This window comes from Diadema setosum, chromosome 16 (genome assembly GCF_964275005.1).
Source record: "Diadema setosum chromosome 16, eeDiaSeto1, whole genome shotgun sequence".
Taxonomy (NCBI): Eukaryota; Metazoa; Echinodermata; class Echinoidea; order Diadematoida; family Diadematidae; genus Diadema; species Diadema setosum.
In genome coordinates, this window is record NC_092700.1 from 28113013 (window position 1) to 28140083 (window position 27071).

The following is a 27071-nucleotide window of genomic DNA, read 5'->3' on the forward strand; positions in this document are numbered from 1 at the left end:
AAAGTCTGGAAGGTAAGAAATGCCCTGTTGCTGCCAACAAAATGCCTTCATTGTAGGCTAAAATAGATTATTAAGACACATGTGACCTTCATGTGCCTATAAAGGTCTTTGTGCCCAAAGGTCACCCTCCAGTAAATTTCAGGATTTCATCGTGACAAAACTTTTACATTTGTAATATTCCAGAACAGTTTATGGGAATTTCATCAGACCATCAAAAAACATTTAAGAGTAAAGGGTGACAGAAAAATCCTATTATGAAAACATGGTGTGGAAACACTTGATATAATAAATAACTGCATTACCAGGGCTGCACACTAACCCATTTCTACTGGTCTGACCAGTCCCTCTCTATCGCACCAGTAGGTACCCAGTTTTTCCATTTTTTACTTCTAGTCTATTCCTGAGAAAGTTACTGATCCAACAGTGATTTTTTACTGGTCCTGGACCATCAAACTAGTCGGTGCCAGTGTGCAGTGTTGATCACAGTCAACTGCATGCCGCAGTCAAATGGATCTTGCTCGTTGTTTATTTTTTACAGCATGTGTTTCTCGTATGTCTGTTTAAAATGTTCAAGAACATTGTAAGAACCATTGACCCAGAGGGACCTAAAGTCTAGACCCATTTCAAAAGTGGCCTCTGTGTATCGGTCGAAGTAATCTTTGGTCTCCACTATGAAGGCTGTTGGAGACATTTTGTTTTCTAATCTTCACTTTTTCATCTGACTCCGGTTAAAGTATGGTGAACGAGAAAAAAAGGACGATATTCATAAACAAGGTAATTTATACATTCCTGGAAAGCTTAAATCTCTAGGAATATGAATAATTAACTTTCAGAAGGTAAAAACGTCTCCAGAACGATAGAGAGATGGTGTTTTAAGACTCTTTTTAGACCACCAGAACCCGATCTGACGGCGAAAATTTTGTTGACCAAAATTATGACGTCATGAAATGTGCGCTGTGCTACCACTCCATCCACACAGTGGGCTCCGTCTATGGAGGGCCGTTGGGGACGTGGTTCGTTTGGGGCATACGTATGGACAGGCAGTGTGCCCGTTTCCATGTATGTCCCAAACGAGTTGTGTTATCGGCGGCCATCCATATCCGTCGCCTCTCAATCGCTTCTTCTACCGCTCCGACTTTGCCACTGTCACTATCAGTGTCATTGTCACTGTCATCACTCAATTCACTCTCGATGTCAAACTCAAAGTCTTTCCGTACACTATAAGGGAAATTTGGACGTTTTAATGTCTCAGCCGAGAAAGCAGAGGCGACTAAAGACAGGCCAGATATTGCATCCGCCCACCAAGAAATACGTGCTTTATGAATGGTGGCCTCGATGTCCCGCTGCACACGTAAAGGGTTTTGTTCATTTCGTGACGTCATATTTTAGGGATCGAAAAAGACAGCTGTTCCGGAGCAAATATCGGTGAAGCAAATCAGTCAGTTTTAACTCGCGATTTCTCAGTGGCGCGAATATCTTTTAATAAGTCACATTAATTATCTGTTTTAGGAGACATTTCCCTCTGCTTTGACACCTTTTTTAATATGATTTTCTTGATTTTGATGTCTCGTTCACCATACTTTAAGGTGCAAATTTTTCTTGATGGTGACTCTACACAGACAAATATTTCTCTTTCCTATTTTTGTACTCGTTCGGAGTTCCTGCATAACATCGCACCTCTGTTGAAATGCAGGACGTTAACTATGTTGGGAGGCATTTGTTGAACGGATGATAACGCAAAGACCCTCTCATGAACGCATGTCACCTGTATGTGTCTCTCTTTCTGTGAACAGGGCTCGACTACCAGCACCAATGTACAGACGAGATCACGTGACGTTGTGGACTGTACTGAAGCAGTGCATCGGTAAAGAGCTGTCCAAGATCACGATGCCGGTCGTCTTCAACGAGCCCCTCAGCTTTTTGCAGCGGTGCTGCGAGTACATTGAGCATGCGCACCTCCTCGTCAAGGCCAACATGTCGGAAGATGCCGTTGACAGGATGAAGGTACGCATCCCTGTCGATAAACACTTTGGTGCAATTTCTTTTAAGACAATTTGAATCAAATCCATGGCTTGAATTTCGTACACGGACTGCAGCCATCCCCAAATGGGTATGCCTTTCACATGCGTACGTATCAGTACATGGTTTTTATTGGATGTCTGTTGCCGTACGTGATCTGTCATACTAGCAGACAAAATTTGCACAATCAGTGGACTAAATTTCAACTACATTTGTGAATTTGTCCTTTTGCTTTTGAGATGTCATAATTCCTCTTGGAGTTTGTACATGGCAAATTTGATTCCCGTAAACGTAGCTATAAAAATCAAACCCTTTAAAGATATTCATTTCAAGTGTATGGAAGAGACACTAGTCCAGAAGAGGCAATTTATGAAGAAAATATTGCTGAAACACCATTATTTTTGCTCAAGAACTTGCTGACTTTGTCTCATTATTCTGGGTTTTTTGTTCTTTTTCTGTGTTTTTTTTTTTTTTTTATTCCCATGAAAGCATTGTGAGAAAAAAAAAAAGGTGACCCCACAATATTTTGTTCCGCATGCTCATAAAGTCGGTAGGTTTTAGTGTGCGGGATCTTCAACAGATACTTTGCAAAGTCATCATTTATTCCTCTGACTATCACTCAGAACCATACTGCACAAGAAGTTTGAAATAGTGGTATGGCAGAGTAGGGAGAGCAGATTAGGCCCGTTCACAAACAACGAAAATCGAAATTTCAATCGCGATCCAAATTTCGATTTTTTTTTCGACCGTTCATACACAGGGAAAAATCGCACTTCGCAGCAAGGAAAGAACGATCAGTGGCTAAACTGCGCATGCGTGAAACTTGCATGACCAAAGACTGACCCCGCCCGCAGTCCCAATAGAGTTTCGCACGCTATGGGATCAAAAATACCGATTTCCGAATCTCGATCGCGCTCACACACACGACGCTTGGCAAAATAATCGCGATTATTCTGAAAAATCGCACTAATAGTGCGAGTTGGATCGCGATAAGGATCGCGGTAATTAGTGAGATTTTTCTGTCCACACTGGAAAAAATTTCGAAATTTTGATCGCGATAAGAAAATCGATTTTTAAATCGCACTTTTTCCCTTGTGTGTGAACGGGCCTATTATGTACGTGCTTGCCATAAAAACTTTTATGGGTGTCTGTCTCTGTCTGTGCAGGTGTGTATGTCTTTGAGAGTGTTTTTGTGTGTTATGCATGGCTCGACACTAACTTTTTTGTTTGGTGGCCCGATGGGGCCACCAAAATTCTAAATTTCAAATTTTTGGTGGCCCGAGAGAAAAATTTGGTGTCCCGAAAAAAAACCCAATAAAAAACATTAAAAGTCCTTCTTTTTAATGAGTCAAATATTTAAGTTTTATGATAGTAAGAATTAGAAGTTGGACATAATTATCTACTCATAAATAAACTTCAACAAACTTGCAACACTCATTCTCAGGCACTCATTCAGTCCTTTTCATCCATCCTTTAAACAAATCTAACTGCTAATTTCTGGCGCAAAAAGTTACGAATTTATTGACATACTTTTCAAAAAATTTTGATGGCCCGAGGCGGGCCACTAAATTTGTCCTTTTTTGAAATTTGGTGGCCCGACTTTCAGTTTTGGTGGCCCTGGGCCACCGGGCCACCGATAGTGTCGAGCCCTGTGTTATGTATGTGTGTTTGTGTGTGCCATGCCATTCCAATGACCAGTCTGTTCTTTGGAATGCATCACATTCAATCCAATTTTTTGCCCAGTCAAACTGTTGGTAGTACATGTTGCTTTCAAGTCACAGAGTAGGGAAATGTACAGGAGGAATGAATGACAGAATGACTATAGGATTGAACATTTATCTTTCCGACTTGCACATATCGTGCATTTATGATGGATATCCATGATATCCACTCAAATACCAAGAGTTCATTGTTCATCCAAGGATGGCACTTTATAGCTGCCTATTCTTTTTCAAATGCCCATTCAAGAGTCTGAAAAGGTAGTCATTTGGCTGCAGAAGGCAATATCCTTTTCAAGGCAATAAAGTGTATATTATGCACTCATATTTCTTGTACATTCTTGGTGATTTAAAAGCTTTTCTGTTTCTATCCAACTACATGCAAGCCATATTGTTCAAAATTGAAGACATCATACGTATTCATTATACGTCAACATGATTTCTCACAGTCCTCCATGATTTTGATGAATTTCCTCAGGGAATATTGACTATTGTTGCCTCATTTTTGCATGGGAGAGCCCGAGAGCATGTTAGCCTTAGCCGCTGGGAGCGCATCCACAGAGAGATGTGCTCGTCTTTCTATAGCTCTGTTGATTGTTTCGGCCCGGGTCTTGCGGGATGCCTTCTTAATGCGAGCGTAAACAATCTCCTCATCCTTCCCCCGTCGCCCCCCTCTCTGCCTGGAGTGACTGTGAGAAGCAGACATGATGGATGACTTTTTTATGCATATTGAAAGAGGATCAGCTGTGGTGACGACAGTGAGAGAGAGAGAGAGAACGAGGGAAGGGAAGAAGAGGATGGAGGTGACAGAGTGAGGCAGAGGAGCGGGAGGAGGAGTGAGTGGAGGAGAAGAGGCGAAGAGAAAAAGTAGAGCATAGTTGAAGAGATGAGGAAAGGGGGAGAGGATAGAGAAAGAAAAGAGAGGAGAGAAAAATGAAAGTAAAAAGGAAGAAAAGAGGAAAAGAAGAAATAGAAAAAAAAGAATTGAGAAGAAGAAAGTAGAAAAGATGAAAAGAGGAAAGTAGAAAAATGAGTGAGATGGAAAGAATTGGAATGAAGAAGAAAGTAGAAAAGAAGAAAAGGGAAAAGTAGAATAAAGTAGGAAAATGAGTGTGAGGGAAGAATGGGAAAGAAAAAATGAGAAGAAAGGAAGAAGAAAATAAAAGAGAAGAGATGGGTAGAGGGATGAGAGGTGAGAAAACGAAAAGAGGGGAGAGGAAATAAAGAAAGTAGAACAAGAGAGAGAGAAGGAGAGAATAAAAGAGGAAGGGAAAGAAGAAGGTAGAAGAGTTGAGAGGGGAGGGAAAGAAAAGAGAGTAAAAAGGGATAGGAGAAGAGGAGAGACTGAAAAGGAATAGGAAAAAAATGAGGATGACTTTGGAGGCATACTGTGTCATTAAAATGTAATGGCCCACTGCGTCAGTGCTGTGCATTTACTTGATAGGAAAGAACACGGAGGCATTCCTTTTATAGGCAGCGCGTAATGTCATACAGCTGGTAACAAGGATTGATTTCGCAACTTGATTGTTATTGAGTAATGCGAATGTGAGGATTGATGTCTCCCAGTCTTTGATAGCCAGAATGCAGGTTCATTGTCTCGTACGTACCTACACCATTTGATCAAATTGCCATCTCATTCAAAATTGCCTTGACGGAAACCAAAGCCCAAATTTCAGTGTGGATTGAGTGAAAGCAGCAACATTAGTAGCACACATCCGTGAAAGTTTCAGGAAAATTGGACAGTGGATTCAAAAGTGATGAATTTTCAAAGTTTTGTGGATAGTCCATGATGACATATGGACAACAATATAAAGAAGATATGAGTAGAATTCCACAAAATTTCATTTTCATGAAAAGTACACATTCTATCAACTTGTTACTGATGCTAAGGATTATATTCCCCATGCTTTTCCGAAAGAGGTATGAAAGTCAAATGCTCTGTCATTATGCGAGAAAGGATCAAATCTGTTGAATTTTCTGTATTTTCCTGATTTTCCTCAAACTTCACTGATGTGTTCTGACAATATTTCTGCATGTAGATTCAATGTGCGTAGATATTTAAAAAAGGGAGCAATCTGGGGCCCGTTTCATAAAACTTGTTATCAGTGACGACTGCCACATTTCTATGACAAATTTGCTCTCAGCCAATCAGATGCAAGGATTTCAGTAGCTTGTCACATCTATGACAACTTGTCACTGATGACATGTTTATGAAACGGGCCCCTGATCTCAAGTTTTGATAGAAAAAAACAACAACAAACCAACAGCAAATTAGCCTTGACTGCTTTTTCTATAGGTACACTTGTAGGAGCTTTGAAAGTGATGTGCTAGTGAAGTAACACTTCATTATCTTCAAATGTATGAGTTTTCCTTTTTCTATGCGGTAGTCTCATCAAATATTGAACACAAAACAACAACAACAACAACAAAAAACGCCCCCCCCCCAAAAAAAAAAAAAAAAAAAAAAAAAAGACCAGAAAATTCATTGTCATAGTCAGCGACAAAACAACATCAAGAACAACAAAAGATATGCTGGCAGTGGTGTCATGTTTTGCAAGTGGCAGTGATGTATGAATGTTTTTTGTTGCAGTGAAGTAGAATACATGAGAGCAATGAGAGGCATTTCATGTGTGACAATGGGTGCTTTATCAACTCGCTTCTGGCACAGAATTAAGGTTTCCAAACAACTTTCAGGGAGTTTTTGGCAGATGGTAAAGTGCAAACCTTTTTCGATTTATTTGGGGTTAGAAAACATGTTTCTGGAACGCCAAAGAAAGTGCGATTGCAAACGCGTTTGAAACAGAAACACGTTTCTGTGGAGGTGATAAAGGAAAAGTCAGTTTAAAAACGTGTTTAAAGCTTGGATCTGCCATTGCCAACCACTGTCAACTACACATATCCGCTCCTTGAGTCAAACTGCGCAATGGAGGTGCACAGTGACAAGACCACGCACTTGACTTACTCTAGAGGTGATTTAAACGCAACAACTTGAGAAACGCGATCTGAACTTTTGATAATGGGTATTGAAACATGTTTCAAACATGGGAAAGACAATAAATGCAGCCAAAGTCCTTCTCTTGCACAAAAACAGAGCTAAAAGAATTGACCCTTTTTTTTCTGTGAAGAGGCAGTATAAATGGCAAAGATTTTTTTTTTTATGCAGCGCAGAGCTGTAGGCTTCCCTGATTCTACTGGAGGCTCCCTGAAAACTCTGATATCTCTTGATATCTCTTGATATCTTGACAAGATAGTGGAGAAATCTTCCCAATTTGGGAATTGCATTTGCCCATCGAGGTGGACGCATGAACACACAAGTACAACCTGAGTTACGTTCACACAATTTTTAGAAACTGTGAAGTTTTGAGCTTTGAAGATAAGCTTGTAGATGCACGTGTACACAACACCTTGTCTGTGAATCGATACGGCGAATTGATCGTTCACTGCACATTCAAAGTTAAAACATAAACCATAGCATTCTATCACTTCTTGGCACCTCACAATTTCTTCAGATTTTATATTCTTATACAAACATTTCAAAGATTTTCAGCAGGAAGGAATGGAAAGACATGTGGCTAAGTCTGGATTTTTTTTTTTTTTTTTTTTTTTTACTCGTTTAACGGAAATGCCTACTCAGTCTTCTGGTAACTCGCATTGGAACTTTGTGTTCACTTTTTATTTCAATTAAGCTGAGTACCTGATTTTAAAAGTGGTACCTGATTACGCGGAGACTACTGTATTATGTAGATTGACTCAAATCAATGCCAGTAGGTCATTCTGTTCGGGCATACACATTGTAAAATGTAGATCCTGTCTTGTCATGTGGCTTGAATGTTGTGTGGTTGGAATTCCGCTCTTGTGCACAAAAAAACAAATAAAAGCGCTCAAAAGTGTTTTTTTTTTCTTGAGGAAGTAAACTTCCTCCCACCTGGAGGATGTTTGCTAACATTTTAGTAACTGAACCACCAGAAACCGCATATCTTTTTACTCCCTAAAACACCCAAACCTGCCTGTATACTTTTTTGTAGTGTCATGCTTTACTGTTGTTATTGTTTTCCTGTAGAATAAATAATTATGTAATTCAAAAGAGGTTAAAGGTCAACAAAAGTATGTCAGAATTACTTCTTTGACACGCCATTCTCTTGGTAAAGTCTTAATAGGTAACGCTGCACACTGGCACTGGTCTGACGGTCCCTGACTAGTAAAAATCTTGTTGGACCAGTAACTTCTTTTCAGGAATGGACCAGTAAAACATAGAAAAACTGTGTACAGTGTACCTATTGTACTGGTTGGACAGACAGGTTGGACCAATAGAAAAAATGGGTTAGTGTGCAGCCTTCTATTAAATAGACTTTCAAATAAAGATAATTTATAATACACAATAATATACAATAATAAACAGGCAGTGAGCGTTTTTACATAATTTAGAGAATTGTCGAAATGACAGTTATACTGTGCTCTCTAGGGAGCAATAGGCCATTATGTACAGATTTCCGGTTTCTAAAAAAGGGTTAATGGCATTCCAGGAAGGTTGCTTTTCTCCCCCCCCCCCCCCCCCAGCTATTCTGATCATTATACCTTTATGGATCACATGAATTGATGGTACACGTGTATATCCTTTCATAATTTTTTCCTTCGTTACATTTGTCTGAAACATTAAGCGTAGCATGTTACGGGGTTCTCTCTAAAATGAACGGCATGAACTTTTTCCTTACTTTGATGTAGGTCCATGTTTTGATATTTGTGCTGTCATTTCAAGAGAGGTAATCCTGATAGGATTTTGTGTTGCAAAACTATTTTATTGCCCTCCTAAGGCAGCATTTGAACTTTGTTTTCCTATTGCCCTGCAATTTTTTTCTTTACCATCTACCCACACCTTGTCTTGCGATTCCAGCACAGATCGGATCATGGAAAGATGTTTGCCTTGAAGAATAAATCCCTTTCCTCGTGCATTCCAACAAAACTCCCACACTGTCATAAAGAATGCTTTGTGTGCAATACATGAATGAGTCTGGTATTTGCGACATTGCCACAGAGCGGGACTTATCCATGACCTCTGTGTAGGAACAAGCCTCCAGTAAAAACTCCCACGTCATTTACACTCCTTCAGAACTACAGTGTTGTTTACCAGCAGACAACTCAATTCGGTGAGTGTGTGTTTGTGGGACATTGTCTTGAAACAAGACTAATCCTTGACCTGTAGAGCACCAACAAGTTCCCAAGTCAAACAATGGGTTGGCCCATCTGTCTTTTGTCCCCACAGTTTCCTTGACTGCATCTCCCCCCCCCCCCATATCCCTGTGTGTGGGTGTGTACCACTCCAATATAGTGGGTGCATGAATAGCGGTTTTAGCGGGGACAAGCCCAGTGTTACATCACACCCTTAGGACACAATGGTGGGTTCTACATGACACGTGCACTGGGCTGTAGTTACAGTGTATGTTCAGGACCTTGCCAGACAGGGCCCCCGCACATCGTGGTACCGTATTGTATGATGCATGTAAGATCTGTTCTAGGTAAAGTCACCTGATTTGCATTATAGAAAATTAGGTAACACCCCCCCCCCCCATGCATGTACACATATACACACTATTGAGGCACAATGATAATAAATTGTAGAAATAACAAGAGACAGCAGCAGAAATGAACAGATGAAAGTAAATTTTTTTAGCAGTAAAAGTTGTGCCCACTGTATATAACAACCCCCTTTTGATATATATAAACCCCTCTGCATCTACACAGATGGAACAGAACTAGGCTATTGCATATATATTTTTTTTTTTCGGGGGGGGGGGGGGTGGGGGATATACACTAGGGTAAATCATATTGTACCTTGTTACTGAAATACAGTTCTGCATAGTAACTGGTGAACTGTCCCTATAGCGATTATTTAAAGCAATGCATCAACATGTGTTTCGGTTACACAAGACATATGCATGTATTTCAGGACTATTAGTCATCTGTAGTGTTTTTGTTTTTTGTTGTTATTTTTTTTATCATCAGTGCATGTGTGTTTTTTATGCCTGTTGGTATGATGACAGTGAAAAGAGGAAGAAAGGGAAAAAAATCAGTCGAATGACCTCGAGTATTAAGTACATTTTTTCACTTTTAAAATACCCAGGTCAGTACCTTCCAAGACCCTCTCATGTAAATAATCTTAATAACACAATTTATTTGACTTCTGAGTGTGTTGAAATTGCAAAAGCTGATATCTGAAGGGCAAAAGGGTAGTCACTGTCCAAAGTCAAACAATTCAAGTGCCATTGAGATACATATTCTGAATATAGAGGATTGTCTGTATCATAAGACTCTAATATCATACAGCTGTAGAATGGTTTACACTACAGTAATCTATCCTGCTTCTCGGCGATCTCCCAAGCTTGTTCAAATACAGATAGTGTATTTATCAGGTTTGATAGTGGACAAATCTTGTGATATCAAAGTTGAAAACTGAAAGAAGAATGTCAAGTATTTATTTTGATCTTACAGACCTGTGTACAAGTAAATGTGGCCAAGCATTGCATTGAGCCAGTATAGTCTTTGACATCCTAAAAAGAAAACAAAACAAAACAAAACAAAACTGCTAGACTTCCAGATCCCCATGTTATTATTAGTGAAAATGTCTTAGTTTTCTTTTTCCTAATTCTCTCTCTTTTCTTTTTATTTTTTTCTCTCTAATTCTTTCTTTCATTGATCCTACAACTGTATCTTGAAATTCTATGTGATCCTCAACGGCATAGCAAAATGTGTTGCTTCCTTATTGATGGTTAAGGAGTTCATATAAAAGATAGAAATAGTGTGTGTGTGTGTGTGGGTGCGTGTGTGTGTGCATTTATCCCATGAAGCGCTTCAGATTACCCATGTCAAATGAAAACAGACACCCAGGGCATAATGCTTTTGTAACACACATTGTAGCCAGAGTTTTTGTCAAATCTGGCGTTACGTCTCGGAGATGCTGAACGTTCACATGTAAGCACTTCTTAAGCATCAACTGAACTGAACGAGATAATATGGCTGTGGAATCATATTTCAGTTCTTATGCAGTATTTCCCACAATGTGTCCCTTCAGATTTTGCACATGATCACTGCTGCAGGTGACTTTGTTTTAGCATAACATGAGGCATTCCTCCAAGTCAGAAGTGTAAAATTATCACCTGATAACAAATTGTAGCTAAAATGTGATATATGTATCTCCATGTTATTTGGAAGAATTAAAGCTGAAAAGAGTTTCTCAGAAATCTGCAGATTTGAAAGCTTGTCTTCATGATTTGTTTGAAGCCTTTCATGAAACCATTAAATCAAAAGAAAAAAATAGACTAGTTTTTTGTATTTTTTTTGTAGTACAATTGTAGAAGCATGTTGTTTTCATCATGTTTTTAATATCAGGCTTTCTTGTGATTTTGATTTTTTCACTTGCAGTTGGTTACGGCGTTTGTTGTGTCAGCATCAGCGTCAAATGTAGATAGATTCGGTAAGCCCTTCAACCCACTTCTAGGAGAAACATATGAATTAAAAAGGTGAGTTTAAACTGACTCTCTGTCAATTTTTCTCTCATTGCTTTTCACATAAAATGCAAAAGTCACATCTACTTGTTCTGATACATGTATGTATATCACTAATGGGGCATGATTGACTCTTTTCCATCTATGCATGCAATGAACTCATGCTCAAGATTAATATCAGATATTCAGAATTTTAAAGGTACACAGTAATCTCTTTATGCCCTTCTTGTTATCCCTTGAGAAGATTTTTTTTTTTTTTTTAAGAATAGGAAGAAATTAGTATGGCAGTTATGATAGATGAGTTCAGATGTGGCTTCTTTGCTAAGAGGACTTTTTTTAATCCTTTGTGAAAGTATTCATAAAGTAGCAGATCATACCTTTTAGGATGCTTAATGTAGCAAAGTCTACTTGGTAGTCTTCTGTTGTAGATTGCTTCTTACATGTTCTGTATTGTCAATGTCTGTATCTAATTGCGTAATTTGTGTATTCATCATTACAAATTCTGTCCAAGCATCTCGATATATTAATCTACAAAGTAGGTATGCTCCTCTAGATATCACTATGTGTATTTATAAGTCTTCTGTTGCTATACCACTGGTATGACATGCTTTGTACACATGTGTGTGTTATGGCTTTGTCCATTACTCTTTTGATCTGTAGGAACCCCCCTCTGCTTGTGCTGTGCAATTTCCATTTATCTGTCTATGCATTAATTGTTGCATCATCTTGTGATTGATCTGACAGTATGCCTGCTCTTTAATGATACATTGGGCTGTTCTTACCCATTTACCTGTTGCTCATTTCATTTCTTGCGATTCTAATGTGGTCTGCAGGGAGGACATTGACACGAGGATACTGCTGGAGCAGGTCTCGCACCACCCACCGGTCAGTGCCTTCCACGCCACCTCGCCCCACTTTGAGTTCCACGGGGCCGTCCACCCCAAGCTGAAGTTCTGGGGCAAGAGCATGGAGGTGCAGCCGAAAGGCGTGGTCACAATTAAACTTCCAAAGTAAGTTGGGCAGCCACCAATGTTGGCAACCTGATGCCCCTCCCCCCCCCCCCAATACTTCACACTCCACCCATAACTATGAGGGCCACCTACATCTATTTTGTAAGCTCCACCCACAACTGCTTTGCAAGGTCTACCTTCAGCTCTGTACAAAACTCCACATATAGCTTCTTTGCAAACTCCTCCTGCATCTACTTTGTAAACTCGTTCTGCATCTACACTGCAAACATCCTCGTGCAACTGTTCTGCAAGCTCCTCACACAACTCCTGTGCAAGCTCCTCACACAACTCCTGTGCAAGCTCCTCCCACAACTGCTCTGCAAACTCCTCTCACAACTTACCTTTTAAATTCTACTCTGCAAACTCTTCCCTCAATTAATATGTGAAGTCCTCCCACAACTGCTCTGCCAACTCCTCCCCCATCTACTCTACAAAATTCTCCCACAACAGCAGGTTTGCCATCATAGGTAGTTTGCCTTATGTTGATACAAATTCTTTTCAGGCCCTTAACAGGTCACAATGGTCAGAGTGTCCAATGTTCACTGAAGCCTGGGGCTTATGGGAAAATGCATTCCTCTACCACACTTGCAGCTCACTCCTCGTAATATTGGGCCATGATTTCATAGATTTTTTTTTTTTTTACCAGTCGTATCTGAGACCAGCAGCACCATATCCACATTGTGATTCCTTGAGGATTGACATCGTAAGTACAACAAACTTTATGGAAAAGGAACAATGTCATCCACATAAGGCTGAATTTTTATTTGCTGTTTGAAGTGACCAAGAGCTATGAAGTCCATTTCCTGTGTGTAGCAGGAAACTTGTGCTTAGTTGGAGAAGGGATGTGAAATAATTTTGACAGATGTAAGAAATCTGCAAACGGTCTGGAAAGAAGATTACCTATCTTGTAAAGTCGTCTTCATTTTGTTGAAGGGATTGCCTACTGCTTAACCCTTTATGTGCTTTGAGTGCCGATTGTCACAGAAAACCCCATATAGCATTGTACAAGCTGTCCAAAGTCCCTGGCATGGAAAGGGTCACATGAATCGAGACAAAACTAAATGAAGTAAAACTTAAGCGTGGTGTTAACCTCATTTTAATAGGTGTATGAAGTGATCTCCAGACACGTGGTTTCCTCCAAGATGTCCTTAACATGCCCTGCAAACCAGAAAACCTCCTACCAGTATCTTTGAGCAAGTCTTGTGCAGTATTCAGACTTCTTATTGGGCTTTTATTGAGTGTGACAACAGTTTAAGAACTAGTCGTAACCAAAGCATTAAAAAAGTGTAATTGATATGTCATGTCATGTCTTTTAATTTATTTCCAGTAGTGCTTTTTAAAGGTACCAGTCTTCTTTTGTCAAATGTAGGATTATTCAATTTTTTCTCTGAAATTTCAACTTTAATTGTTTTTATTTATTCATACATCACCTATATGTTTTATTTATCATATATTTTTTTTTAAATAAATGATGAATTACAGGAATACATTCCAGCTTAATAGTTCGCAGCATATGTCCATTCCTCACACCAGTCAAACTGTCTTCAAGAATGTATTGTACTGTAGACAGAGTCCAGGATGGTCATTGATGTGTACAGGTGTAAATCCTATTCTGTACCTATTTGTCTCAAGCACGTCTCAAGCATCTCTTCCTCCCCAATCAAGCTCTGTATCATATAGGGTGCAAATAACGTAACTGGCATGCTTGTGAGGCGGACCTATGCTTTTATAAAAGGAAATTCTAGATGATTTTCATAATTTCACATCATGTAGTACATGTCTAGATTTGTAGAATTTATTATGGTCCTTGAGCAGATAAACAAATACTCTGAAAAATCCCAAGACAGTTTACGCTGAACAAGGATGATGACATAGGAGACTCATTCCAATAATATAGCGATGTAATTCCATTATAATACCACTTGGCTATTAAACAATTTCACCTGTGTAGAATTCATGCATGCTTTCTTCTTTTATTCTGCTTCCTTGAGCCCCCTCTCGCGCATTCAACAGTTCCTATGGTGAAGCTGCCACAGCATTGTGATTTGTTACAAATTTTGGAAACATTCTTATTTCTCATCCCAATCACCATAAATTCTGAAACTCTGTACCAAGTATCACCAATTCATAGTTGTTCAAATGCAAAAGTCTGAAAATCATGTGGAATTATCCTTTAAGGTTGCAAATAGGTTGACTACCCCTCAAACAAGGTTGACTGGCATACCTATGACTACCCATTGAAGTTCTTTCCTTCTGTTTTTATGTCACACACCATCCGCTATCCTGCCTCGACGCAGTGCTTTCTGTCAGCACAGCTTGCCGCTCTGCTGTTGACTGCCAAGTAGAATATATGCTGGTATCATCACAACTGTCTGCGCTGCCAGGGATATAGATCTTCCCCGTTAAAATCCGAACCTTCTTTTTGACACGCATTGCTTATATTGGGTTGCAACTTGCTGGTAGCTTCCAGGCTTTAGACAGGAGAGCTGTCCTAAATGTTTGCTGTCATGACATTGTTATGTCTGAATTAAGCTTCATTTAATTTTGTGAAGAATGAAGATAAAAAATATTTTAAATTTGTTAACAATTTTATTCTTATTGTAACTGATAGACAATTGCCCTACATCGACATAAATAAGTCTCGAATTAATCTGTGTTTAGTATGAGCCACGATAAAAAAAAAAAAAAAAAAAAAAAAAAAAAAAGACAGCTGGGCATACATCTCTGATCGCCAGACAGGCAGGCAATTAGTCAATTAGTTGCAATAAAAACACTGTGACACAAGAATTTAATTAATTTGAAACATATTCCTACCTTCTCCTGTACAAGATGGATTGATGGAGGGTCTCCCTGGCTTTGCAGGAGGCTTCTAGAAAACAAATTCCTCATCATGTCCTGACAATATATGAATGCCTCCCTGATTTAGGATCATGTTTTGCCCATTAAATACTCGAGTATCTCCCTGACCACTCTTTGGAATCGCACACCCTTAATTTTATTTGTGTGTGTGTGTGTGTGTGTGTGTGTGTGTGTGTGTGTGTGACAGTCCCGTTCTTAGAGCGGTGTGCTGCTTGTCGAAGTTATGTAGCTACCGTCTACACTATTCCAGTGTTCCTCAGGAGTATGAAATGGAAGTAAAAATTGCCATTGGTTTGTGTTATTAAAATTTCATCTTCGAACCAGTTTGATCCATGTGATCAAGGAGGTACTACGGGAGTATAGTACCTTCCAGGAGTGACCTGCGAAGATGACAGAAATTATATAATTTTTATTGAATCATATAAAGTTAGTGAGGTTGCCCTACCCTAAACTTGGTTTACATCAATATCTCCGTATGCATGGACTTGTGAGTGTTCTTGTCAGCATTGACATATATAATATTTTTTTTTTTTTGGGGGGGGGGGAGGGGGGTGCATTTGAGTGGGGAAATGCACAGAATAAAGCCAACAAATGACATGAAAATGTTCCCTCCAAAAATGTGGAAACTGTGAATGTTGACTTTCGGCATGTGGGAATACGACGTTGGTGTTGTTTGGAGTTTGAGTGCTATTAAACATAGCAAGCAAAACGAAGTGCATAGAGCATTTGTGAGCTATAAGTAAACACCCTCGCCAAAGGGTTAAAGAGCATGAGGGGGCAAACCAGGGCTGAAAGACTCTTAAGGTGTCCTCGTAATAAACTATGCGTGTATGCTGGTTCTCCAGTTATAAATCAACATCATACACAGAATTTGGCTTGTGAGGGGCGCTATGTATTCCATCTCAGCCCTAGCATTCAGCCGGGCAGTAAATCAATATTAGCGGTGGATTTAAAGGGGTGGGTTTTTTTGTCAACAGTGTATGTGTGTGTGTTTTAACTCTGTCCAATTCCATACTTGCTCCGGTATGGTTAGCCACAATTACAGAACGCACAGTCGTAAACAAATTTTGTTGAGAGCTCCCATCTGTTCAAATTTTGTCATCTAAATCTTCTTTAAATGGCTGGATTCTTGTTTATCTAGTGGTTTGATCATTATTGGCACTGGAATTGTTTACCACTACTGATGCATGTTGTTACAAAAAAACAAAAAACAACAACAACAAGAAAGAGTAATAATAATGGCTATTTTTCCAATGTTGATTATATACAAGTATAATTAATATGCATTTGTTGTTTAGAAGGCTACAGTTGGACATGTTCTGGTTATTATTGCACAGTGTTGTTGCTGTTTGGAAGTGAAGATCATGAGGAATCCTGACAAAATTTATTTAGCGGAACGAGCTTCCATGTCCAGCTGGCTGGTTATGAAAGATGTGTAAAAATAAGCTAGTAGACTAGAAGGAATGCCTTCTTGCAAAAATTAATTACAATTGTCCAGTTGCAATAAAAACACTACGTACAACCGTTTCGAATAATTGAAAGAAAAAGGAAAATTTATATGGTTTCATGTAGTTGTTGATTCCATGCAAACAGTAGTACAGGCCTTTGTACTTAGATATGGAAAATGTGTTTCAGTAAGGACTAGATTCAAACAATTTAAGGGGACAGCCGGGTTAAGGAAGATTGTTGTTCGTCTAATTTTGCTTTTAAAACAAATGCCAATGAAATACTTTAAAACTAGAAATGTTGTAATGCACCTTGAATTTCGTGAATTTCGCAAGAGCCAAGATTCGCAAAATGGAATTTTAGGCACATTTTAGGTGCACAGCATTACATGTTACAGCATATATTGCATCAAATGATGAATCTGTGAAGAGCTTCTATTTGCAAAAGATTGCACAAGTGTCCTTCCATTCAGGTGGCATGATTTCGTATTAGATGACAATATTTGTGGTACATCTAAGTATGGGTGATATATCTGACATTTTTATAGCAAAGCAAAGTCCTGGCCTGATGGTACCCTATAAAGGACAAAAGTCCTTCATATGACAAAGAGCTTCTAGAGTTGGTCTGCCTTCCTGACATCTGTTTGTTTGTTTATTTTTTCCTTCTTACGTTGAGGGATACCCTTCTTTCGTTGAAGGATATATCAGCTTTAAAAAAAAGAAAGAAATGAAAATTGAAATCAGGTATGAAGAGAAATTATTGACACAGTAGTCTGTCACCAAATCTTGTTCACATTAAATGATGAATTTGAATGTTTGACCATTTAACCCTTTGAATTCTCATGGGTACTGTGTTTTTCGAATTCATACAGAACTGTATGCACACTTGACTTGTGGGCACTCAGACTTGAGAATGCCAGAAATCAAATGTAGAATAAATTAGTCAGCAGATTATCGTCGGATTACCGGGTTAATGAGTAACCGTGGGCTGTCCTAGTGGTGCACCCACTGAGACTTTGCGCAAATATGTCTGTGCCCAACAGGACTTTCTCCCCAATCAACACCTACCTTGAGCTGTGCCCACACACTGATCCTTACCAAGTGCTATCACCAACCAAGATTTAAAATTTGTCTGTCTACATTCACATGGGGGAAATGTGATTTATAAAGGCATGTCACATTTATGCAGTAATGTGCAAGGGGGGGGGGGGGGGGGGTGGGGATGGTTAGAAAAGTTGGGGTGAAAGAATCACTGCGAGCTTTCATATTTTTTTTTCCATCTGTTTGATGTCTATTTTACAATGGCCCCACTGATTTTCTGTGTCTTCATACAATGTAGTACATTTCTGCAGTATGAATTCATTTCCTGTGGTTGATATATTTTGTCAACAGACACCAATTTGGCTCTGTATTGCTGAAAAGCTTAGCCTTTGTAAATCTCTCTTTCATCTAGTCTATGAATGCCTCCTTGAATAGCAGCTTTAATGGCAGTCGGAATCCCACAGCAATAGCTCTCTAGGATTAAGATACATTGTTGCTGCGATCTTTGCAATCCTTCGCTCGTCTGGATCTGAATGAATTTTTATGCTCAGGAAGAATCTCAGTAGTGGACCTTGTGGTGTGTAAAATTATGTAATGTCGATGGTCTGTCCTAAGATCTCACATTACTGAACTAATTATTCAGTTGGGTGATGATACTGTAAAGCTGTGTGTGAAAGCTTTCAAAGAGAAAGAACAGTATTCAGCGTTTCTGCTTTTAAAGGATGGTATAGTTTTGGTGGAATGAGGATTGGGCTTTTAACTTTTTGCAAGATACCAAGCAAACACTGATGAAATAGTAAAGAGCATTCCATGCTAAGAGGAAGTCAAAGTTTGTTTGATGAAAATCAGTTTTGGAATGGCTGAGACATCAAAAAACAAAGTAAAAAAAATGATCATAATAAAAGGTGCGTCCCACCTTTTATTAGGATCGCTCTGTTTGTATATCTCAGCCATTTCAAGACCAATTTTCGTCAAATAAACATTGATTTCCTCTTCGAATTACATGTTCTTTCATATTTCGTGAGAGATTTGTCGTTGTCTCACTAAAAATTTTAGAAACCTGAAGTTAGGTCTCAACCCAAACTATACGATCCCTTTAATCTCACAACTGTCAGTACAATGTAGATGGTCGTACACCTTTCGTGGAAATATGCAGAAAGTAAATTTGAAAGTATCTGGCTGTCCCCCTTCAGTTCTGTCATTGGAAAAGCTTTGCCACCGTCTATCTGCACTGTTCTTTGCATATCCCCTATAATGGAATTTAAACTCACTAGAATATCTCTATGATGAACTCTTCGAGTTGCCTGGGTAAATTTCAGCAGAATTTGCTAAGCTACCCACCTATATTTACTCACCAAATATATCATAACACATAGATCACCAACTGAATAAAAACACACCCAAGTTTGCTGTTTTGATAGGCAACAGTGCCCTTATAACAAGAAGAAAGAAAGAAAAAGAAGAAGAAAAAAAAAAGAAGTCCCCATTACTTTTTGTCTACCCTGTATCTTCTCTTTAATATCTTCTTACTCTCTTTGCCTTTTTCTCTATCTCTATCTTGGCTTGATATACAATTTTTATAGTTGGTAAGTATTCCCAGGATCCATGGATGATGTCCGTCTAGCGCAGTCTGTTCTCCATTATACCCGCTATGTCCTGCATATCTTGGAGTCCAGTGCCTAAAGTGTATCTGAACAAGTCAAGACTGTCGTTGCCTAGCTCTCCCATGTTGTGTTTCCTGTAATGAAACTGAAAACTGAACATTGCAGGCTTTTGTTGAAACCAAAAGTCGGCCCCAAAGTGGCACAGAAGAAGCTAAGGCTTGCTAGGCATGCCCAGTGACACCCCAAGCTACAATGTAATCTCTAGGTCTTTGTATAATAAATATTTCTTTCTCTATAGGTGTGTGTGTCTCTCTCAGGCCCATCTATCTCTTGTTGTTTGTCTGTCTCTTCTATCTATCTCTTTCTCTCTCTCTCTCTGTCTCTGTGTTTCTCCGTGTCTCTTTCATTGCTTCTGTGTGGTTTGATTGATTGATTGATTGATTGATTGATTTGTTCGTTTGTTCATTCATTCATTCATTCATTCATTCATTCATTCATTCATTCATTCATTCATTCATTCATTCATTCATTCATTCATTCATTCATTCATTCATTCATTCATTCATTCATTCATTCATTCATTCATTCATTCATTCATTCATTCATTCATTCATTCATTCATTCATTCATTCATTCATTCATTCATTCATTCATTCATTCATTCATTCATTCATTCATTCATTCATTCATTCATTCATTCATTCGTTCGTGATTATTATTTTTTTGTACTGTGCAGGCACGGGGAATCATACACCTTCCACAACGTCCTAATGTGTGTTCATAATCTCATCGTGGGGCGGCTCTGGATAGAGCAGTACGGCACGCTGGAGATCATCAATCACAAAACGGGACACAAGAGCACGCTCAACTTCAAGCCGGCGGGCTGGTTCGGCCGCGACCTGCACAAAATCGAGGGTCACATCACAGACAAGAGGTGAGTGCCATATAAGACGGGACGGAATTTTGGTTACACAGCTGTTACTTTGTTGTAAATCTATTAGATTTGAATTAGTGAAAATGGGCCCAGCATTCCATGGGACATTCAGTGAGCACGTAATCTGCAACAACACATACACGTATAACTTACTTAAAGGATGCCATTGTGCCTAACTTTTTTGGGCCTTAATGAGCATTTTGAAATCTAATACGGTTGAGTCTCGACTCACTTTGATATGACCACCATTTCAAACTGCAAATTCAAAACGCACAAAAGTTTACTCTTTTTTTGTGTTAAATCACATTTAGTATACTGGGAAAGCATAAATGCACATCACATTTACAATTGCCAATTCTCTCTAATCATGTTTACTGGGGATGCATACAACTGTAAATGCAAAATCAGTTTTTCAACAATGCGTAGTGCGTGCACGTAAAATCAGCTCTTTCTCAAGCTCGAAATTGAGTGTTTAGTATCCCCGTGAATGGCAATTCCATTGGCCTTTAATGTTCTCCCTGTCACAGGGGTAACAAGCTGTGCTACCTGTATGGAAAGTGGACGGAGTACATCTGTGCGGTGGAGACCGGCTTCCGGGAAGGGAAGAAGGAAGAGAAGAGAAGGAGAGGGAAGGTCCATGCATCGGAGAGGGTGAGTATTAATCACTATGATGGGGGCAGGAGGGGGGCAAGAGGGGGGCAGGAGGGGGGGGGGTGCAAAGTAAGAGGGAAGAACAGGTACAGTTATGTTTAGTAAGTAGTTATGATGCAGTATGCGCTCAAGAAGCAAACATTATGCATTGTATATTTTGATTCCATTTGCTCTGTAAATTAATTGTGGAATATCCTTTTATAATTTTGTATTCCATTGTGTACATCACTTGGATCTTTGGCATACCATAAGCACTGAGCATAGGATGTTGGTGCGTGAAAGGTCAAATCAAATGCTGAATTCAAAACTGGAAATTATATTCTGAGCGTGTTGAATGGACTGGCATCAAAGTGAAATGAATTGAGTGTATATTGGTTGAAATAGCCATCCACCCTTGAAATTTACAAAGGGATTCTTGCCACATATCCAGACTGTAGGATAAGTCTCACCTCCTGTTCTTCAAACAGGGAATAATTTTCCAACTCAAATTTGATTAGCAATTTCAGCTGATAAACAATATTTCAAATGGTATCCTGTACACTTCTATGGACGAAAACTGCTACACAAAAGTTAGTTTGTGTAGCAGTGGTGTAAAAATGAATAGCAAATTGCGATGTGATACCAGGAAAATTATTCCCTGTTAAAGGTTCTTACTAGGCCTTTATCATACTATATGTATCCCTCCTACAAATATTCTAAAGTTGAGATACATTTCTGACTTTTCTTTCTTTTTAAAGCATGGTATTATGCATACTGATTTAGTAGAAATTGTGATGCAGTGGACTCTTGTCATAACGAAGTCCTGGGACCGGCATTTTTTTTTTTTATTACTGGTATATCAAAATTTTGTTATAACAGAACAAATTTTGAAAAATACATAAATAAAAAAAGAAAAAAAAAAAAAAAAACCCCACATAGAGCGGATAATGTTGGGGCCTGAATTTTTACTTCATTGTAACTGGAATTTCATTATAACTGTGTTTGTTATTTATAATGGGGGTGCACTGTAGTTAATTTGAGTGTTTAGACATCATTTGTGTAATGTCCAAAGAACCCAACTTCCATAGACTGTGTACACGATCAGGGCCCCCTCAATACGTACCTTTGTAGCCATGAGGATTTACCCTCGATTTCCTGCCATGTTTCTCCCCACACCAGAGTCCACCAACCTCACCTGGTGCTGACAGCTTCCCACACGACGATCCAGACAATGATGCTCAGATTTTATGGCAGAACCTACCACGACCTGCAGACTCATCGCAAGTGAGTCTTTTTCTTTCTTTTGTTAGTCAGATTTATGAAAACTTGCCGTTTCTACTATGAAAAATTAAAAACGAGATGAGACATCTGATTTAATTATTCTGTGTGTAATACTTGGTGAAATGTGCTTTCCTGAAAAGGAAGTACTGTACTGCAAAACCAGAAATTTCTTTGTGCATGAAACTTGTGTTTCGAACTTTTGAGTCAAGATTCACGGAAGTAAAATTCACATGAAAGTTTTTTGTCTACACAATACATTGAATACCAGTGACAATTTGCAAAAGTTTCATGCCGTGAATAAAGCCACAGGCTCCAATTTGTGAAAGTTTCGTGCTGTGAATGTTTGTGGTTTCCTAGTAAGGCATTCTTGCTGAGCTGATTTGTAACAATGGGCCTACTTTTCTCTCACAGAATAATGTCTAGGTGAAGCAAGACTGTTGCAAGATAGGCAAGAAATCTCTATGCAGAAAAATATATTTCGAGAACAAGCGAACCACAAAAAAAGAGACAAAAAATCAGAATATAAGATCAAGAGATCTCACAGACTATTATCACGTTTCATTCTCCTCTTTATTCATGCCTAAATCAACCATTGACCGGCCAGTACTACTCCTTCACATCATTCGCCATGAAACTGAATGAACTGGACGAGAGCACCAAGACCAAACTGCCCTGCACAGACAGCAGACTGAGGCCGGACATCAGGCTACTGGAAAACGGGGATATCGGTGAGTCCAGTGGTCACTAGAGGCATCCGTCAGAATAGACGTAGCCGTCAGTAGCTGCAAGTATCGATTGTTATTCCGCAGAACCTCCACTTATTACAGGTGTCTAATGAAAGTCAAGTGAGTTAACAATTGCTGAGGGTGTCAAATGCAAACCCAGTGTAGGTCTTTATTACTCAAGGTATTGAACATGAATCTAGGATACCTACTGCTCACTTATGGTATCAAATAAGTTCATACAAGTGACGAAAAGTACAAAACCTAATTTTAGTAATGTACCCTCAAGTCAGAAGATGTACCAACCATGAAATGAATGTACCTTTGGTTACGTAAGGTGTCATGTTTGTATTCAGTGTGGCCACTAGGGGTACTGTATGTGAATCCATGGTACCTGCTGGTTAGTGTAGGAACCAACCATCATTTGTCAGGCAATGTAATTTGTCTCAAACGTCAGTTGATTCTTCATAGCTTAGAGTAATGAATATCTGCTTTGAGATGCCACATTTGTAAGTCATATTTTATCTAAAGTCATAATGCAACAGTCCTACCATTCCCTCTCTCTATATGGGATATATTTATTTTTTCTCCCCCTTTTGTTGTCATGAGGTCCTGTGAGCCAGATTGACCATTTAAATCTAAGGCATAGGGTTGACAAAAGTTTACTCCCACCCCCCCTCCCCCCCCCCCCCCTTTGCTCAAAAAAGAAGAAAAGAATAGAGAAGCTACGGTAGTTGAGTAATGTTTACTTTTATTGCTGTACTATCATCCTTAAAGACAAATTAATCTTAACCCATTAAAGGACAAGTTCACCTTCATAGACATGTGGGTTGATTGAATGCAGCAATATTAGTAGAACACATCATTGAGAGTTTGAGGAAAATTGGACAATCCGTTCAAAAGTTATGAATTTTTGAAGTTTCTGCTCACTCAAGGCTGGATGAGAAGACTACTATAGCTTGTGATGTCACATGAGTACAACAATATAAAGAAGGAATAAAGAAAATTCAATATATTTTCACTTTTCTCGCATAACAAAAGAACACTCGACTTCTCTCTTTCAAAAGGCAGGGGGAATAATATTACCCTTAACATATGTCAGTAACAAGTCGAAGAAATGTGCACTTTATTCAAAAAGTTTTGTGAAATTCTCTTTTTATTTTCTTTATATCGTTGTACGCATATGACATCATACACTGTAGTAGTCTTCTCATCCAGCAGTGATGCAGATACTTAAAAAATTTATAACTTTTGAACGGATTGTCCGATTTTCCCCAAACTTTCACTGATGTGTTCTACTAATATTGTTGCATTCACTCAATCCACATGTATATGAAGGTGAACTTGTCCTTTAAAGACTAGTCCCTAGTACATGTATACTCTGGCAGATGTCTATTGGAAACACATTATAGCAAAATAAGCCTGTCCTCAACAGGGGTAGATTTGACTTGTGATGTAGTGATTGTCCTAGCAAGTTTACTTGCTGTTCTGCAGGACATGAATCTGATAATCAGACCACTGCCTTTCCCCCAAGAACTACCCTGGCATTTACGTCAGTTCTAGAATCGGTCAGACTGTGTACTGAGCTGGTGATAAGCAGTGGTAGATAAAGAATTGGGGTGAAATGGATAACATAATTGGGAGGGGAAGGGGGGGGGGGGAGATGGGAGTGCATTTCTCACATGACTGAAAAGGAACCTCACATGCATTGGACTTCGCATTTTGCGAAATGCAAGTGTAGCACATTGACCTGTGACCATGAATTGAATAGCAAATATTCAAAAAATAATGAGGGTCCACACAAGCAACCACTGTATGTCATTGGGTACCCAGTTCCAGAAATAACATCCATAACATTTCACCTGTATTGCTTGTTTTAGCTGTAGCAATGACCAGCTGCCTTCGTTGTTTGTAGCTTTGATATGCAAGCAACTATCAGGTGACTCTTTGCGAACAAAAATAGAACCTTGACATGGAATCGAATGTGCTTATCTCTTTTTGTTGCCACACTGAAATGTAAAAAAAGATTAAGCATTGTTCCTCTTTAGCTAACGAAATGCAAGATGTACAGACAGTTGGGCAGAATATTTGACAATATGAACAGCAACAACAACAGCAACAGTAACAGTATCAAGTGGGTTGTTTTTTGTTTTGTTTTTTTAATCCGAGACCTGGAGTGAATAGACAGATTCATGCTGTGTTTTGCTTTTGCGAGATTAGATAAGGGAGACTAAGGGATTGGAGGACTTTGGACTGGTCCGAAATGGCCTGAGCTGTGATGGAATGGGATCAGACTTGTACATAGTGAGGTCACGAGGTCACTAGATTAGACTGTTTATCAGGGCCTCAGTCCATATAAACCATCTACCATGAGTTTGCAGTGACCATGGCAGCAGCTAGACACCGGCCTTTAGCATCCTTTTGCAGTCGTGCAGTGGAAATTAGAAGTATCCCTTAGTTGCAAATAGTGCAGATTCGTTGTGCACACATGTGTGTGAACTGCCATGCGTGCCTTGTGGGGATGGTGACCGTTTGCAGCATTCTATAATGAGTAATGATATTGCAACCGTAATAGTTTTGAAAATCGGGAATGTTTAGACAGTTTTGCGAGAGATTGAATTTGCTATTAATGAGAACCACAATGGTGGCATGAGAAACTGGTATTATCCTTTTTCAAGAAGAAAAAATTACCAATTTTACCACATTCCATCTGTAATATAGGAGGCAATATCTTGGCATGCCATAGATCTAACAAATTTCAGTTAACTAGCAAAATTCACGATAATAAGACCAGTAGAAAATATAAGCGGTAGCGTTGCACACTGGGTAACTATTGATTACCATCCATTTTCACAGTATCATTGCTATTGTTGTTTTAGATTAGGTACAAAGTACTGACTCCAGTGCCATTTTTTTTTCAGACATCTTTTCTCAATAGGTGAACTTTTTTGTGTAGGGTAGATAAACAGAAGTCATGACTTTTGTTAGCAATCATGATAAGCTTGCCAAGCCCTCCCCCCCCCCCCAGAAAAAGAGAGAAATAAATGAGGAAAAAAATAAGTATTCGATCTGCATGCTGTGTGTGCACTCTAGTGTTTACCAATCTATGCTTTTGAAGTTAGTGTTTGGATATGTTACTTAATCAAACACTGAAGTGAAGATATGGATTCTTTGTATTTCAGGGTCCATCTCTGGTGCAGCAGAGAACTTAATGTGCCTTCTTTATTTTTTTTTTCCTATGTGCTGTTGAATTGATGTAGTCAGTTTGAAATGGGCAGAATCAGTTGGCATAATATATAAAGATATCCAAAAACAAACATCTTCAAAAATATATTTCTCATTATGGGACAAGTGCAGTTTCACTTTTTCTCTGTTTTGATGATAACTTACTTAAGAAACTTTGAAAATGGCGTTTATTTATTTCTGCATTCATACTCTTCAAATGTTTTTGCAGGCTTTCTCTTATCTCTAATCATTTCTTCTTCTTTTTACTTTTTTAATCTCTCGTCCTGACAGACGGTGCATCCTCTGAAAAGCATCGACTGGAGGAAAACCAGCGCGCCCGTCGAAAGCTGCGCAACAAGAACAAGGAGACGTGGATGCCGCTTTGGTTCCGCTCCGACGTCAACAGCCTGACAGGGGAGAGCGACTGGGTCTACCGTGGCAACTACTGGGACCAGAACTACTCCATGTGTCCCGAAATATTTTGATGAAGGATTTCCACGCCCATTTGTTAGGGTAAAAGGGGAAGGGGAGGGTGGATGGTGCCAATCTAGGTCATCTCCTACAGGGGAGTCAACAGACAGTCAGGAAATTAGCTCTGTGTCCCGATGACCGGCACTCCAGCCGGTTGAGATCGTGTGAGCGTAAAACCAAATCTTATCGTGTGCCATACGCCAAACACTCTTCGCTTCTCTCCCTCTTCGGCAACCTGTCGCCGCATCGCTATAGCGACACTTGGCATGTCTGCTCTGTCGCCTGTGCAGGTCAGCCCCTGCGAGCATTGGGAATGATAAAGAGTATCCAGATGTACATTTTTTAAATGCGCACTGACGTATGATCTGTTTTTTTTTTTGGTTTTTTTTTTTTTGTTTTTTTTTTTGAATCAACTCAAAGATATGGGGAGATAGAGCACCAAGAAGGCATCAATTGGACAAAATTAAATCTTGAGAGACGACGAAGATTGTGCAATCGCGGAAGCGGGAATACGGCTGGATTGACCGCGGACCGTGCGGATGTATTCTTGTAAACGAGAAATTAGTTTGATAAGAGACCATGGTGTGAGACATGGTAAATCTCCCAGTGTGCG

The 27071-nt window shown here is 39.2% G+C and overlaps 1 protein-coding gene across 1 annotated transcript in view; it reads left to right on the top strand.

Annotated features, from left to right (window-relative positions):
- Positions 1–26758, top strand: part of LOC140239787 (oxysterol-binding protein-related protein 1-like) — a 90394-nt gene extending 63636 nt beyond the window's left edge. Inside the window, exons 14-21 of the mRNA XM_072319606.1 lie at positions 1794–2004; positions 11154–11251; positions 12070–12246; positions 19932–20129; positions 20657–20780; positions 21939–22043; positions 22645–22768; positions 26279–26758. Coding sequence (XP_072175707.1) covers positions 1794–2004; positions 11154–11251; positions 12070–12246; positions 19932–20129; positions 20657–20780; positions 21939–22043; positions 22645–22768; positions 26279–26472 — 1231 coding nt within the window. The 3' untranslated portion in view covers positions 26473–26758. The remainder of the gene's footprint in view (positions 1–1793; positions 2005–11153; positions 11252–12069; positions 12247–19931; positions 20130–20656; positions 20781–21938; positions 22044–22644; positions 22769–26278) is intronic.
- The last annotated feature ends 313 nt before the right edge of the window (positions 26759–27071 follow it).